This window comes from Leuciscus leuciscus, assembly GCF_965113295.1.
Source record: "Leuciscus leuciscus genome assembly, chromosome: 13".
Taxonomy (NCBI): Eukaryota; Metazoa; Chordata; class Actinopteri; order Cypriniformes; family Leuciscidae; genus Leuciscus; species Leuciscus leuciscus.
This window is the reverse complement of record NC_138737.1, coordinates 34,825,491-34,843,616: the sequence shown is the minus strand read 5'-3', so window position 1 is coordinate 34,843,616 and position 18,126 is coordinate 34,825,491. Positions and strand designations below refer to the sequence as shown.

General features: G+C 38.7%; 1 protein-coding gene across 1 annotated transcript in view; it reads right to left on the bottom strand.

The window, feature by feature from the left end:
- bin3 (bridging integrator 3) overlaps positions 1–18,126 on the bottom strand; it is a 60,355-nt gene that overhangs the window by 28,171 nt on the left and 14,058 nt on the right. The window contains exons 2-5 of the mRNA XM_082188814.1: positions 17,445–17,493; positions 14,044–14,084; positions 10,582–10,643; positions 8,124–8,260 (exon numbers count right to left, since the gene is read on the bottom strand). Coding sequence (XP_082044940.1) covers positions 8,124–8,260; positions 10,582–10,643; positions 14,044–14,084; positions 17,445–17,493 — 289 coding nt within the window. The remainder of the gene's footprint in view (positions 1–8,123; positions 8,261–10,581; positions 10,644–14,043; positions 14,085–17,444; positions 17,494–18,126) is intronic.

The window sequence follows — 18,126 nt, the reverse complement described above, 5'->3', positions numbered from 1 at the left end:
ATTGTACATTGACCCTAAAGGGTTAGGATTAGCCCTAAAATAAACAAATAAAATTTAACTTAATGTGTTATTGTAGGACATAAACTTTATTGAAAATCCTAACAAAAAACAAACAAAACAAACATAAATAAAAATAAATTCAGTGAAATAAATTTCCTCAGTGAATACTTCACCTCAAATATGCTTTTCGTTGACACTGTTGTATTCTAGGTAGGAAAGTATACTAACTTTATTAAGACCAAAATTGCTTGGTATGGTGGAATGTGTGTAAAAAACGATAAATTATTTTAATGCAATAAATATTTAAACAATATCATAGTTTTAAAAAATATATATTTTTATAATGGATTTTATATTTTCAGGCATTTAAAAAGTAAATGAAAGCGTCTATTTTTACTGTAATCGTCGTATTAATAAAACCTTAATAAATAAACGTTGACATCAGTTAGTTTTAATAAATTCTAAGATGAAGAAACAACCAAATATAGATAAAACATTACATTCAAGTTGATTTACTTCTCAGTTGACAAAGGCGATAGTGCATAGAAATGGAACGGAGAGATACAGTAGATGGTGGGAATGATGGGGAAGTATATCCATATGATGAGAGAACAGCCTGAGGAAAACACTCCAGTGAGAGTGTGTGTGTGTGTGAATCAGGGGCCAGAGATCAACCGCACACACAATACATAACACCCAAAAATACATACAATGCATACAAACCCTGGAAAAATCGATATTCCTCCTCACCATCATGGCTGCTAGTTATTAAACATTACTCTCTAGAGCCTTAAAGCTGCTAAAACATGACTTAAAAATACCCGGTGAAGGCCTAAAATGAAGCTACACTTATTATCATAACATTTTCCTGCCTATTTGTATCCACCCCGGGGCAATCCATCTTACCCTCGACTGAGAGCTAAGACAACGGCTTAGTTATCTTTATATAACACAAATATGATTTGCTTGGCTACCGTGACAAAACCTCTCAATCTGAAGAACAGGGGGAGTTTTTGCAGGTTTGCTATGTGATTCATGGAAGTCTTATTAACCATTCAAGCATCCTAAGGAGGGAAATTCACACCAGCACACTGCAAAATGCAGAGCTGAAAAATCAGCTGTGCTAACATCTCTAGTCGCCCACGGATAGAGCGCCGTTCGCCTGCCAAGTGCCCATACAGTAGAGTATGAGAAAACGGTGCTCAGGCGAAGAGGAGAGCGCTGCAGAAAGCATTTGGCTTTGGTGAATCTGACAGAGGGGTCAGCGGAGAGCAAGGATATTTGCATCAGGCTTCAATCTGCTATTTCTGAGATCTGCCGAGCTGTGGTTTGCATTACAGCTAGAGGCACTCGTGGTGTATCTCACACTGTATCTCCACGACATGTTTGACTGATCAACTATTGTTGGCTTTGATTATCAGCTGACGGCAACCACATTCAAAAAATATGGAGTAAATGACTGTAAATCTCATCAGGACAACAAAAGAATATATTTGTATTATGTAAATGGAGGATCATGTAGATAGATAAACAAAATAAGGTTTGAGGAACACAAAAGGTACTCAAAAAAAATAAAAAATAAATAATCTTTGTGTTGCAAATCTGAAGTCGCACGATAGCAGAGTCTGAAACTGATGTCATTATTCACAGGTAATCATCCTTTCTAGTGAGCTGTTAACACGAGAACGCTGAATCCGTGAATAAAACTAGAAAGCAAATCAGTCTAATTTGACCCTTTTCCACCAAAAAAGAACTGGTTCAGAACTGGTGCTGGCTCAAATTGCGAACCTTCTCAGAACCTGTTTGTTTTTCCACTGACTAGAGAGCCCAGCGAACGACGTCATTACGTCACTGTGTACGTTGCCATACGTCTTAGCTTTCCCAGAAACGCTTGCGCCAACTTCAAGCATAACAATTACAATGGCGGACAACATCGTCTTTCTGCAAATGTTTCTCCTGGCTTTGCGATCCTATATTGGGGTCAGAAGAAGACGTTTAGAACACATTTGTGCCGCTCGTCTGGATTACTATAGACGGAGGTTACGTTCGAGAAGAAGTTCGACAATAACCCCCGCCCCCAGCCCCCGACGTAAGCATGACGTGGTAAAAGAACGGTTCTAGTCTAGCAAAGAGTTGGTGCCGCTTTGGAACCAATTTTCCTGGCCGAGAACCGGTTATTTGGCTGTCGAAACACAAAGAACTGGTTTGCGAGTAGGCACCGGCTCCCGGCACCAGCACTGCCTTGGTGGAAAAGGGGTATTTGTGAGTATCGATTAGCCAGTTTATTAAAATGACCTGGTTTCATTGGTTGTGGAATTAACAGCTGACTGGAAGAAAGATTATCAGTGAATAACAACTTAAATCTGTTCCGTTTCTCACACAAAGCTGCAATATAATTTGAAAACAGAGAAAAAAGTCAGATTAACTACTTTTATGGTGATTTATGGTGATGATGCTTCAATTTTTTGGAGATTATTGGTCACTATGAACCAGGAATTTATTTATTTTTTGGCACAGAAGAAAGTTGTGTGGGTTTGGATTTGCATGAAGGATAAAAGTCAATGACAACAGCATTTTCCTTTTTAGGCATACTAACCCTCTCAAGAATCTCATAAAGAAAACACCAAGACATCTGAATGATTGACAAGACATGCTAATGCATTGGGTAACATATCCGATCTTAGAACAGATAAAAGGTGTGATGCATCAAAAAAACAAAAAACAAAAAAACAGTGCATTTCCCCTAAAAGTCATAATTGGCCTTCAAAGTTCTACAGTAAAAGTCTGAAAATAGTAAATAGCTGAGCTTTGAATGGTCAGCAGAATGTGTCAAAGTAGAAATCGTGCAAACCAGTTATAATGCTTGCTTTGAGCATCATGTTACACCTCTTCATGCTGGGAGCAGTGCTGCGGCTTGGCGTTTCATCCCATAGAGCTCAATGCATTGGGAGTGTTGGCGCGAGTCACGTGAAGGACCCAGTTTCCAGGGCGGAGGTTGTAGGCGATAGACCAGAGAAGATGAGCGCTACTCTTCTGACATGCAGTCAGTGCTGAGCATATCGCTTAAGGGCTCTTAACCACTTTCAAAAGAAAGGACTGACTCCAATGTGGGGAAATGAGAGGGGAAAGAGACAACGATCAGTGTCAGCAGCAGCAGGAAACAGAAGATAGCAACGCAGAGATGGGACTCATTTGAAGATGCATGTGCACGCTGAGTGTGGAAGGGCGTGGGGTCTGCTGTGAGAAAAACTTACTCATACCCAATCTGCTGGAGGGAAGACAGAACGTACTTCTGCCAAAGTCAGAAACACAACTATTTTTCTCGGCCAAAAGTAGAAAATAAACACGGGTTAGAAGGTGTTGCAAGGCAGAAATGAAGTTGGTCTATGGTTCATTTTTGAGATGTACAAAACAGAGATGAAGTTATACATAAACATTAACCAACTTTGCTTCATATGGTCATAAGGACAGCTATTGGGAAGACAAACAAAATGAGTTATTTGGGGGGAGGAGGATTGCACTGGTATTTTAAATATATACAGACACATTAGCGAAATTTTGTAGGCAAAAAAGGTTCACTGGTTCAAGGTTCAATGTATGAAGCACAGCTCACACCAAAGTAATTTTCTAACAAAGCAGATTTCTATTAGTCAACGTGGCAAATTCGTGTGTACAACTGGAACCCATTGCAAAATCTTAGCTGGGGAAATCATTCGGCCTAACCCTCATGCAAAATTACATTGATTATTTCGCTCTGAGCATGTGACTGCACCTTAAGACTCATTGTTCCAGTCTTGCTGTTTTTAAGCTTCTCACGCCATGAGGGCTGCGGTAAACTCTGGGTCAAGTTAAGAACAATCTCTGAGGGTGGTTTGAAATAGTCTTTAATCATTTGGATGGATAACCAAAGTTTGTAGGTTTAAACCCATAAAATGCTTGAGTCATCACCACTGTCCCCTTAAACATATGACACTTAACCCTGGATGTTCTTAAATGGGTCCTATTATGCCCTTTTACGAAGTCTTGACTTTGTTTTTGGGGTGTACTAGAATATGCTTTCATGCTTGATTGTTCAATAAACACATTCTTTTTCACATATTTAACACAATTACAGCTCCACTCTCCCCAGTCTGGGACAAACGTGCCTCTTCGTTCCGGTTTCGATGAAGCCCCTCCTTCCGAAACACAAAATGTGCTGTGATTGGTTAGCTGGCCCGGTGTGCTGTGATTGGCAGCGTGTGTTCCGGAAATGTCCCGCCCCTTACCATAACCACGAGCTCTACTCAGATGCAAATATTAAGGATGTGTAAATTTCGAACTAATTCAAGCCTGCTTCAGAATTAAGAATGTTAACAAACAAGAGGATCGTCCAGAACAGATTTCATGCACGGATTTTGCAAGAATGGATTTCACAGGACACTTCAAAGTTTTTTTTATTTTTTATTATAATCTTTTGTACATTTTAGATGCAACGTTATACACCATTTAATCATAATATTTGTCGGAAAACTATGGTTATAGAAACAGTATTGTAATGTAACCGACTACTGCAGCAAGCCTAACTATGGTCCCTTTAGAGGCTCCTTAGAAAGCGTTATGAATTTTCCGCACATTTCCGAATTCGGATTTAGGCTTCGGGCACATCCCTAGTTGAGGGAGTGTAAATGTGAGCTTTTGGGGATCTGTGTGGACATTTTTTAAATGTTTTGTCTAATTTGATCATGCTTTTAGTTACCAATACAAGTGCAGTACACAAACATATTTTACCATAATGAAATCCAATCTGCAGAATTCCACTGATTTCCCCCCCACAATTAGTACAGAAATATGGAAAGATAAAAAGTGTACAGATTCTGTGTGGGCCTAGAGGTGAGTGAGCCAGATCTAGTGGCGGCAATATACGCTTAAAACATAAACATGTCTCACATTCACTTGCTTGTTATGCAAATAAGTATCACTGCCTAATAAGAAGCAGCTTACAAAGCCCAAATACTTCTGGTCGAAGTGGGGGCGGAGCATATGATATTTAAAGATGGTAAAAAGTAACTTTTTCCTCATTAAAAAGTTTTAGCCCCAATGAAATGAATAGTACTTAAGGAAAAAGTTAACTTACATGAGATTACAGTCATATCATATATTTTACATGGAGCGGGTCGCCTCATGGGAGCATACATTTTGAGATCAGATGAATATTAATCGGTACTGGACACTTTCGTTAATGAAATAAATGTAATAAATGACTGCAAATACTGAGACAACCGTATCGTATCGAAAATGTGTGTGTGTGATGCTGCATTCACATAACTAGGTGTCAGTATAATCCTAATACATATTGGCCAACACAATGTGAACAAAAATAATAACGAGCGCACCAAAGCGGTCATTGGCTGTGTCTGATTAAGGTGTTTGATTAAAGGGATAGTTCACTTTGAAATTAATTTTTGGTATGTTTTAGCTTACCTCAAGGACATCCAAGATGTAGATGTCTTTTTTTCCGCAGTAGTTTCAATTTTGATATTTTTAGGTCAAACCGTTCTTGTCTGTCAGTCATATAATGCAGGTCTATGGTCACGGTCTCAAAACACATGCACAGAGTCAAAATTAAAACAATTCCCCGTCGTCCAAATTAAACAATTCCCCATCGTAAGTACACATTGATGGCCTAAGACACGAAACGAGCGGTTTGTGTGAGAAAACGAACAGTATTTATATCGTTTTTACCACTTATACGCAGCCATGTCCAAGTGATCTGATCTGACGTGTACGCAGACTGGTGCATAGACATATACACACTAGATGTCGCCTTGTCTACGGCAGTTCATTGAACTAATGTCTTTAAGGCGACATCTAGTGTATATATCTATGCACCAGTCTGCGTACACGTCAGATCAGATCACTTCGACATGGCTGTGTATAAGTGGTAAAAACGATATAAATACTGTTCGTTTTCTCACACAAACCGCTCGTTTCGTGTCTTAGGCCATCAATGTGTACTTACGATGGGGAATTGTTTAATTTGGACGACGGGGAATTGTTTTAATTTGGACTCTGTGCATGTGTTTTGAGACCGTGACCATAGACCTGCATTATGACTGACAGACAAGAACGGTTTGACCTAAAAATATCAAAATTGAAACTACTGCGGAAAAAAAGACACCTACATCTTGGATGCCCTTGAGGTAAGCTAAAACATACCAAAAATTAATTTCAAAGTGAACTATCCCTTTAAGCTGTTAAACTCTCATAGATCATAGTTCAAAAGGTCTGATATAGAATGAGGCTTGAATGGTATTTGAGGATATTTCACAGCTGTGATTATTGGTTGGTCAGACTTTGTGCTGAGAGCCAGATCAGCACTAGCCTGTCCCAAAAAATAAAAATAAAACTGTCAGCTGAACCAAGCACTTATTAGCCATCAAAATGGCAGATTTCAAAATACATTCTGAGATAAATGGGAATGACAAGATATACAAACCATTTATAATTTAACATAATTCTTTTCATAAGATTAATAATTTAGATTAAGCGTTTTTTTAACTGATCGTATCGGCTATCCTAAGCCCGATCCTTTATTTTCCGTCAACAGTCACGCAGGTGTCGTGTAGAAGGTGACGGTATGCACCTTCAAGTGGGTTTGCCACAGTGTTGCCAAGTCCGTGGTTTTCCCGCAGAACTGGGCTACTTTTAAGTTGTTTTTTTAATAATCTTTTTTCCACGAGTTGATTTCCACCCCCGTACGTACGATTCCAGTGCTCCAACCCCCCCAAAAACCCCCCCCAGATGAACAAATTCAGTGGAGAATTCGGCCTCCCGATGGATAAAATCGCATTGGGCTACTTTTGTTGCACAGACCTTGCAACCCTGGTTTGCCAACCGCCATTCAAAAGAAAAGAAGCAGCTCAAATGTGCGTGACTCGTTAGAACCAGTGATGTCTGTTGTAGCGTGCCACACACGCACACTCGAGCTTCTATGTTAAGCATGTTTGATGGGTTATTTTAGTCTGGCTATCATCAGACCAAGCTCAATCTTTTAAGATTGAAAATTGGTCTGGGGATTCCGCTCTGTATTTTCTACTGCACAAGAGGCGTGATCAACGGGCATAGTTCAAATGACTCTGTGCACAATTGGATAGTCCTTCAACCAATCAGACCAACGATCCAGGTGACGTACTTTTGCAGCGAAAACTCCAGGCAGGAAACGTGTCAACAAACGTGTTGGTTTGGAGCATTGATCAGCGGTTTGCAGAAGCACCAATGGCATCGAGCGATTTTTGCAGGTTGTGCAAAAAAAAAAACATGAAAGTGAGTGGTATTTACACCCACTCGAGCGATTTGTTTGCTAAACTAAAGAAGCCATTGAGCATCGTCGAGAGGTTAAAAGGAATTGGATTGGATTAAACCCGCCAATAACGTGTCAGGTGAATAAGCCAGTTTGTGATTGGTCCCCGCAAATTTGTAACGGAAGCAGGATAGAAGAATGTACAGGTTTTAAATCGCCGGCAGATCGGGCTGGGTTTACCCCGTCTAGGGTACTTTTGTATCACTCAAAAGTCATTTATTTACGGTTTATTTTTTATCTCCAATCACACTGTCTAAACCGTTTTTGCCATAACACGTTTCTATGGGTTGCGTCTTGCTTCGTTCGGACTGACAGACTGGCATTCTGGCACCGCAAGCTTCATATGCTTTCTAATCATATCCATATATTTTTTCAATTTCTCTGCTTAATGTACATATAAACGGCAAGAAGTTTATATCAGTAGTCCCATATTCATAATTGACCACACAGTCTATTTAAAAGCTTTACCATTGTAGCAGATGTTTGCATCTACCACTGTCTTATAAATAATGCAGGCCTATAAATATAACTACTGTAACAATTATGATGTTGGATTTACTCTGTACTGATAGATGCCCCCCCTTTTTTCATCTGAGCCCCTACCCCTGTATACATTGGATTGATTTTAATAACTTTAATGTACTTAAAGTGTGCACCAAGCACTAGGAAAATACAAGTATCGGATCAGGACTTGGTATCGCCAGATACTCGATGCTAAATGACTCGGAACAAGGGCACAAAAATCTTGATCGGGAAACATTGTTCTTTTTCAACGAAATCTCACCTTCTCCTGATTGAACGCATCCATTCTCTTCATGGCTGTATCCAGAGCGTTCATGGATTCAAGGAAAGCCTGATCCTGCTCACACAACGGATTACCCAACAAGTCCCCTGAGATCTTCACTCCTGCTTTAGACATGGCTGAAAAACAAACAAAACCAGTTAGCATTTATCCTAAAAACAAAAGGAATGGCCACAACAGCAGAAAAAATGTCTGAACGGTCCATCCCCCCCCCATCGGCGGGACTTCATGCATGTCATCTACAAACAGAATAATGATTACTGGTTTAAAAAGATCAGCAGTCACCATCTGCAAAGGTGGCAAGTACTTAAGAGTGCTAAGTGGTTTTAAACATTCAAACATATGGCAAAATGGGACTCTTGTTTATCTGTGCACTAAACCATGAATAACATAATATAATGATGATACTATTATTGTCGTGGGGTTGCAGAAATACTATAGCCTATTATTATTATTACTAAATTAATATATCATAATAATATCATTATTATTATTATTATTATTATTATAATGATTATTTTTATATTTACAAAATGAATGTGTATCATAGTTCTCAAATTTAAAAAGGAAGACATCCATATTCATCATACAGGGACCGAAATGAAGAAACTTTCCCCTTCTTTCTTGACTTTGCCCCAATTATCTGAAGTAAATCAAGTCTTTCCTGTGTTTGGGCTGTGGGGTGTCGAGGGCTGGATGTTTTATCTGGCTTCCTGCCTCGTGTGCGTCTGATCTGGATTGACGCTGACGTGCTCATCTGATCAGCATTCTGATTTTAAGCAGCTCTGGCAAAGAAGGCGACGGACTGTAATTGGCGTTGGCACTATTGAGGCATCACTACACGATCAGAGCTCTTTAGTGAATATTCATCATCTGTCAACTCTCTAACGACCCCTTCCAACCTGCATGGAACAAAGTTGTGGAGCGGCGCTGGAAATCTTTGTTCTTTTTGTTCTGTTTTGCCTGGTATCTTACAGATTCGAAATATCTCTGACCTGCCGATACGCATGGGGAGCATTTCAATATACTTTTGTTAACTAAAAGGTCCATGTCTGTTGATACGTAACATGCACATACACCGCTGATGTGCCTCCATGTGGTGAAGGACTGATGAAGCAAGTGCAACTGAGCTGTGTGGCACGTTACTCACTGTAACCTGACAAATGAGTTTCCTTTATAGGACAAAAATGAAAAGAGAGAAAATTATCCTCATGCTTTATTTCCATCTAATTGACATTCAGCAAAATGTGGTTCCTTGTCATAGCTAGGCCTGCACAGAGTTGGAAATCAACAGAAAACTATTAGAATTCTGTGGAAATCGGCATTCACCTCTTGACCTTTACATGTTCATTATTAAACATGTCGACACGCTCCAAGGAATGTTTGAGGTTCAAAACAGGCATTTGTGGCATTATACCTGCCTGATTAATTCAGAAACACTCAAATTGTTTCCAAAGTATAGCCTCGGGTTTAAACATTACACAAGTCTGTATGAGACAAGGCCTTGACTATATAAAGTTTCATTGTCATGACAACATAAATGATCAAACCGATAAACCTGGTAACTTTCACACAATATGCAGTGATACCGGAAAGCACCGTTTACTCCACACACACAAACATGGAATTAAAGGCTGGGATACACTGCAAATCGTTTGCAAATAATTGGACGTTAGTTAGCGAAAATCTGCAGGCTGGCTCTGACTATCAGAAATTCATAGTGTGTGATGGGAACAGACTCTGATTATTTAGCTTTAGACGATGATTCCATCCAGTCAGAGGATATTAATCATGTCTGATATTTTGAGCTGATTATAGAACACATATTGATATCATTTGTCATTAATCTCCTAGCAACAATGTGCACATTTTCATGCGAGTTTCTTGAGTTTGAAATTACTTGAAAGTCTAGAAGTTTGTGATCCTCAGTCGTTAAGTGTATGATGTTCAGTGTCTCCAGACGCTAATCTACATAGAAAAATGTGGGTTTTGTTTTTACACAGGGTATCTGCAGAGTGTTTAATATCAAACTGAAGACTGTTTAAGACCTGCACAAATAAAAATACTACCATATGTCTCTACAGTCAAACCCATACAATTTCAATCTGGGTTTACTGAATCCAAAACATCCCTTTAATAATGCTATCAGCGACCCAAAGTGTAATATTCAGCTCCGTAATACATCTTTTACATTTTTTTAATTAATGTTCACTGAATTCTACAAATATCTGTCAATATCAGAGCAGAAAATACAAAAGTGAAATAGATGACGGTTCAGTGTAAGTCTAGAGTTGATGTAAGCTTATATTGACTTTAAAATTGAACACAATGGTAAGATTTCCTTTCTTTATGACCAGTAAAAGCAATTATATCAGCGTGGAGAGGAGTTATATTTAGATAAGTCAACATTAGCAAACAGGGAATCATCACAATCACAAACCTAAATCAGCCTCTGTGCTTTTCTTCATGTCTTTATGCAGTTTCTTTGTCTGTTCTTCCAACCTAAAAAAAAAAAGGGAGGAGAGGGGTTCAATAAAATTAAGAACATTAGCCTAATATTTTTTTCTTCCATTTTTACGAAAATTCAGCAAGAACACATTGGTCAAAAGTGTGTGTGTGTGTGTGTGTGTGTGTGTGTGTGCTTGGTGAACACTACATTATAGGGACAAAATGTCCCCACAAAGATGGCAAAATCCGAAATCCTTGCCCTTGTGGGGACATTTTTTGGTCCCCATGAGGAAAACAGCTTATAGATCAGACTAAATTATGTTTTTTGAAAATGTAAAAATGCAGAAAGTTCTCTGTGATGGGTAGGTTTAGTGTAAGGGAAGAGAATATACAGTTTGTACAGAATAAAAATCATTAATGTTCATGGAAAGTCCCCATAAAACATGAAAACACAACGTGTGTGTGTGTGTGTGTGTGTGTAGATATTTACAGACATATACATAGATATATACAAACACATTATATACGTATATATTTACATATGTACACACACACACACACAATTATACATACATGCATATATACACACACACAACCATTCCAAAGTATATTTCTTTATTACGAGTGCTTGCCTGTACAAAACTAAGGTGTAAGTCAAGTCACAGTGATATTCTAGTTTAAGATGTTCACATCCTTTCTTCAACATAAGCGTAAGGGGCTTTATAAAGCACATAAGCAGAACATCTCTCCTTGACAAAAGGCACAAATAAATGTATTTTAGGAATCATTTAGGTGTATCCGCAGCAGAAATGATCACCACTATCTGCTGAAAACACTTAGCAGTGAAGCATTTCTATTCTCGACCGTCATCTGATCATATTACAGTAGTAAATGCTCATATCATACTTAAATCAGAGATAAAACAACCGGATCTATTTTAAATCCGCTCATCTGTGAGTATCCATTCATGTTTCTGTACAACAGTAACATTTCCTGAGAGGCAGAAGAGATCATTCACAGGGTCTTTCACAGTGTTGATCCATTCACACCCGCTGGGGGTGTTAACAACTGCAATTACCGCACTATAGCATCCGACTCGCGCTCGCATGAGTGTGTGTTTGCGGCGGTGATGGGGGAGCTGTTCATTATAATCAATTAGATGGAAAATTAGACACGGACTGGGGGACTCCCCCGAGGCACCTCACACTGCACTTATTACAGCAATTAAGCAAACCGGAGAACGGGGGAAACGTTTCTGAAATTGCAAAAAAAAAAAAAAAAAAAGATTTTTTTTTGGCTCTACAAAGAAAATGAAGGTGGACAAAAAAATGGTGGGAAAATATATCACCTTTATAACAGGATGCTGAAAAAAAAAACAAGAAAAAAAAAAACAATTGAAGAGATAAAGAGGAGGAGGAGGTGGGAATCATGGTTAACTGGCAAGAAATGAAAAGAAAGACTCTTAACAAGACGAGATAAAGGGGCCATTACGGTAGGTGCTAATAGAGTAGCATTGGCCCAGCTGCTCCAGACGGCTGTCATGCGAACACGCTAGCAGCACGCCTCCTTCTAACATGTGAATGGCATTTAGAGTTAGCGCAGGTTACAAGCCAACACATTAGCACCAAACCCCCACATTCTGACGAATGAATACGGGGGGTAGACGGAGGAGAAAAGATAAACGCAACGACTACATGCACGTCCTACTGGCACAAAGTGTGAATTTTCATGCCAAAATGTGCGGCGACAAGTTAATAAAGAAGGTGAGCCCCTCATTTTACTATAGTAAAGGATATTATTAGGCTCACACCATTGGGTTTTTAACCTAAAAATAAAAACTCTGTCATTGTTTACTCAGCATCATGTCGTTCTAAACCCATAAGACTTTCGTTCATTTTCGAAAGACAAATGAACATATTTTTAATGAACCCTGATTTTTTTGCCCATCAACTGAAAGTCAATCTACCCAAAATTTGAATGCTCCAAAATATAATAAACACACTGTAAAATTAATCCATATGAATCAATGAATGAACACAAAGAAAACATAATATGGCTTTGAAAAATGTAACTGAAATCTTTGGTCTTCGTTTATTGTAATTGCATGGAAAACAGCAACCAGCACAATCTACGAAATTGCTCCTTTTGTGATCCATAGAATAAAAGGTGATACAGGTTTGGAAAGACATGAGGGTTATTAGTACAGGATGACAGAAAGAATATTCATTTTTAAAACTAAATCTGATGACGAAACGTATGTAGTGCTCTGGGAAGTGCACCCCCCAAAAAGAGGACCACAAAAGAGTTTCATGAAGACAACGGGCATCACATTCTCTGGGTGTGTTTTGTTGCGTAATGTGAGGTATTCTGATAGCAATCAAACCAAAGGAGCGGCCCTCTCAGACAAGAGTTCAGGCCCCTACATGTCCGTGCCCACACCACAAGTGCTTGTGTATAAGTGATATATGGTTTATAACTCTTTGTACTGACTGAGACTCCACCTACACAAACGAAACTAAGGCGACATGGTTAGGTGAGGCGCTAGTAAGCACATACATCTCTACAGACGACCTCCAACCTGATTCAACAAGAAAAGGGATATGATAAGCATGCAAAACAAAGCTGTGAAAAAAAAAGTTTGCTCCTTAAAACTACTCAATTGCTCCATACTGGGGTGAATATCACAAAAATATGTCCAGATCTCACTGAACCCCACAAATGTATATAATTAATTAGACACATAGACATTATTTGATTCTTATGAATTAAACAATCAAATTCAGATTACTATGTTTCTCCAGTTTTTACAATTCTTTATTGTAATTTTTTGTAACTTTATGCATATTAATGTTAATTTAAAAAATAGTGGGGGGGGGGGGGGGGGGGGGGAATTAGTCTTAAAATAGGCTTCAATTTCTTTACTAAAAATATTTTTCTTTTTTAATTTTGGGATGAAAAATTGAGAGGTTTTGTGAGATTTACCCCTTCACATTAATCAGAATTTATGGATTACATGGTCTATACAGTCTGGCCAGGAAAGTCACTGTAGACACAGGTCTATGCATGAAAACACATATGGATTAAGGCTAGAGGCATTTTCGTCAGCCTCTCATTTAGAGCACTGAGAACGCTGTAAGCATACTTTCATTGTGCCATATACAAGAATCACTTATCCTCTGTCATGATTGGGGAGAAACAAATAATGCTTCAGGGTCTCGTCACCAATGTAGCAATCCTTTGGAAAACCTAGACTGGCGCCATGGTTTTGATCAAATCAAAAGGTTTCAGATCCAATGTCGATCTATTTTTAAAATCGGCGTACTACTTTTGTTCGTTCTTGTTGGGAAAACATATATATGAGTGCTAGCTAATGATACTCTGAAACATTCAAAGCTCTGTGGGCAACAGAACACATCGAATAAAAACAAAAACAACATCGGACATGTCAACTTACTTTTGGAGCTTCTCATATTCCCGCTCAAAGTCCCTTTCAACCTGTGGAGAACATGTAGAGAGATATGAGAGTGGAAGGAGAAGAATGGATAGAAAGATCTCTTTAAAGAAGTGTGTGGGCAAACTAGTGCTCTAGTTTTATACAAGCTCTCTTGGGTGTGTAATCACAAAAAACAGGATCTGCATGGCAGAGTGGGTTAGCAAAACCTTAAAGTAAGACAAGAGAATAAAGCCAATAGATGTATGCAAGAAGAAAAAAGTGAGTTGGATATCAGTTTGGGACCTTTTAGCTATTAGGCGAGATGTCTGAAGAACGCCAACGAGATCAAATAAATAAAAAAAGATTAAGAAAACAGAACAAGCTAAATCTTTCATTTGGAAATCAGCAGTTTCAGGAGGTCCTGTAATTATTGCAGTGCCCTTCGGTTGCCACATTAGTTTGTGTCCATGCCACCCTACCGCTGTGTGTAGGGGGTTAATGATGCCATAATTGCAGCAGTAGGGGTTCCTGTCCTGTGGTTCGGTGGGCAAAGTCTGTAAATAAACAATATTTGGGAAGGCAGGCAGTCGGTACCCCGTTTAGAGCCGCGTGTCCGGCCTGTGGCCTGCCCACTCATGGGTGACCATGGAAGTGTGGTGTAACAGGAAAGGAGGCGTGTTAGGGAATGAGGTGATGAGGGGAAAATAAGAAAAGAAAAAAAAGAAAAAAAAAAGATGTTGATTGACCTCTCAAAAATGAGGAAGAGATCAGGACGCCCACTTACGGACACACAAGTGTACGGTGTCCACAACAGAGAAGCACTTATGAACTCACAGTCGATCTATTCAAACAATGACTCAAACTCTAACCACAGCATTGGAGTCAAATGGACTAGAAAACTAGACCTCTACATTTGTGGAAGAAAATGTGAGTGGCACGTGCCTGAGAAAACTGGTCGACGCGATGCTACAGTGTTGCAGGGTGTTTGCATACTGGCCCCAGTCAAAAGATCACACCCCATAGGGCTGCACGGTATTGGGAAAACTCACATTGCAAGATTTTGTTTTTCTGCGATATATATATATTAGGGGTGGCACGGTACATGAAAAAACATCCGAACCGTTCGGTTCGCTTGTCTCGGTTCGGTGCGCACGTGTCCGTCGCGCGGTTCGCACGGTTCGACGCATGCGCAATGTAGCCTTGTGCCCGTGCTACTGCTAATACAATGCTAAATCATAAATCAGACAAATGTAGAATAACATTACAATGTCCAGCAATCGATTTAAATAGTACACTGGGTTTACTTAGACATTTAATGAGATCAACTCCACTAGGCTATATGTTGTTTTTTTCACGTGAATAAATAGGCTACATAGATCGACTGTTCCACGTACCGGTATGTACTTTAATGGTCCAGTGGCAGAACTTGCCAAGCGTGTCAAAGGTTCTGAGTTCTAATCTGCACTCGTATATATTTTTCTTTTTCATCAAAACCGATTATGTTTATCAGCGGTTGTATATCAAGCAGGGACAGATTTGTATGAATTTTGTTTTGTGATTTCATCGGAACGAATAGAGTAGCCTAGAGTCTCCTCAACGGACTGAAGCGCGCGTCTGAGTGAAGAATGTGCGGCCGCTGCGGTGTGTGCGCGAGCCACGAGAACACTGTATCAGCGCCACTGATCGCAACGGCAACGAGCACTTTGATCACTTGATTAAAAAAAACACATTTCAGCGCTAGATTGCTTCTTATTTAACAAACGAACGAAACGAATACTTTGCTAGTTAACTGGAAATGTTTTATTTATTTGTATTGGTACATCCGTGCTGGGACATAATATCAACCCTGGCAAAAAGTGGTGACAAATAACTGTCCGACACAGCCCACGGGAAATGAGAAGCTGCGTTTTGCAAACACACCCCATTTATGAAATAAATTAATTAATAATTAGATAATTCAGCTATATATCATATGCTGAAGTAAATTTTTGGAGTGTTAAAGATTAAAAGAAAAAACAACAACAAGAACCGTACAGAACCGAAAACCGTGACCCTAAAACCGTGATACGAACCGAACCGTGGGTTTTGTGAACCGTGCCACCCCTAATATATATATATTGCAATATTCACCAGATGAATTGAAATGCTCTATTCTGGAAATAATTAGTCATTCTAGAATGATTGGTGTGATTTTGAGTTAATCTGCATAAAAAATAATAGGCCTAAACAAATTACAAGCATAGATAAATACAATAGAACAAAGATACAAATAAACTAAACAGTGATTTATGTTTTTCCGGTAAGTAATTCATGACAGTATTCAGATACAGAAATTGAATAATCAAATGTAAAATAACATTCTTCACTGTATTTAATTAATTAAATAAATAAATGACAGACAGCAGTGGGAATTTTAGGCTGCTGTCACTTTAAAAGCTGATGCACGGATCCAATGATACACATCCACTTTCTTTCTCAACTGTTTATGTTCACGAGAGTGTGTTTATGAGGATACTATCCGAGATGCGCATTTTGACAATTTTGCATGCATGTGTTCATTCAAGCACAAAAAGATGAAACCATAAGGCTAAAACCATATATCGTGCAGCCCTAACCTCAAGTCTCCATGATATTCTGGTCTCTAGATATAGCAAACACTATAAAGTGCAACAGTCCGGAAGCAAAAAAAAAACAAAGAAAAGAAAAAAAAGAGGAATGAATAAGGAAAAATACTTCCAGAACCAAAGCTGGAGTTAAATTTTTTTTTTAAATAGATTATAGCACAGTTGCATTATATCCATCTTATTTCGCTGTGAATGCAGAACACAGTGCAGTAAAAGGTAAAACTATTCGAGCTACAAATCTGTTTTTATTATTAAAACAATACATTAAAATAATATGATAGGAATACCAGTTTACATCTAAAAAGCTCTTTTGTAGAGCTAATAATTAACCAGCAGTTGACACTGGAAGCGTTGCACATTCGAGTTACTAAATGGCTATGTCTGCTCGTGTTAAATATTGAAAAAGGTCCCCAAATATACATTCTACTGACTATAATGACTAAACGTGTCAATTTATTCTACTAACCCTAACCTAATAGTCTACTAATACTTAATGAGTTAGTTGACATGTAGCTGCAAAGTTACTTGTAGTTAGCTGAATGACTAAAGTGGACCATCAAAACATAGCGTAATCTTAGACACTATTCAATTTAGTTTTTGAATTGTTTTAAAAAATATATATAAATTAATAGCAAATTATAGGAGGTAAATATTGTGTAAAATAAATATTAATATTATTGTGTTTGAGAGTCCTGTTTGAAAAGAGTCATTATTTTTGCAATTCCATTCTGTGGCACAGAAATCACAGAAATCAGCAAACATGGGGAAAAGAATTGGGAAAAAGAATGGATTTCTTACCGTTTTTGAAACAATCTGTTTCCTTGGTTGTCCGATTTTGAATGGAATCCTAGGAAAACAGAAATGCATAATTATAAGGTAGATTACAGTTAAACTCGCCTTAAGAATAAATTTATTTATTTTAATTTTATTTAACATTTATCATATTCAATTCCATCACAGTTATACTCAGTTCATTTTTACATTTCAAAGGAGGCTGATTTTGATGACTAAACACAAAACCCATAAAGTCATAAGGTTACAGTATTTCATAGACAATGTTTAGGTTCACTGTGAAACCCCAAAGGCAAATCAAATCTTTTCATATGGGCCACATAAATCCATCAAAGGCGGATGTGCATAATTAGAAGTGGCTGTCGCCGCTGCCACAAGTCTTCCTGTGGTCTGCCTTATTACTACATGTGCACATCTCACACACATGCACTCTCCTGATTTCTGCTACTGCAGACGGACATGCACTCCGAGCCAGTGCAGACTCAGGTGTTCACAGGATGCAGTCTCACACACACACACACACACACACACACACACACACACACACACACACACACACACACACACACACACACACACACACACACACACACACACACACACACACACACACACACACACACACACACACACAACTGTGCCATGGTGGAATCACTGGCAAACACACACATATGCCACACACATGACA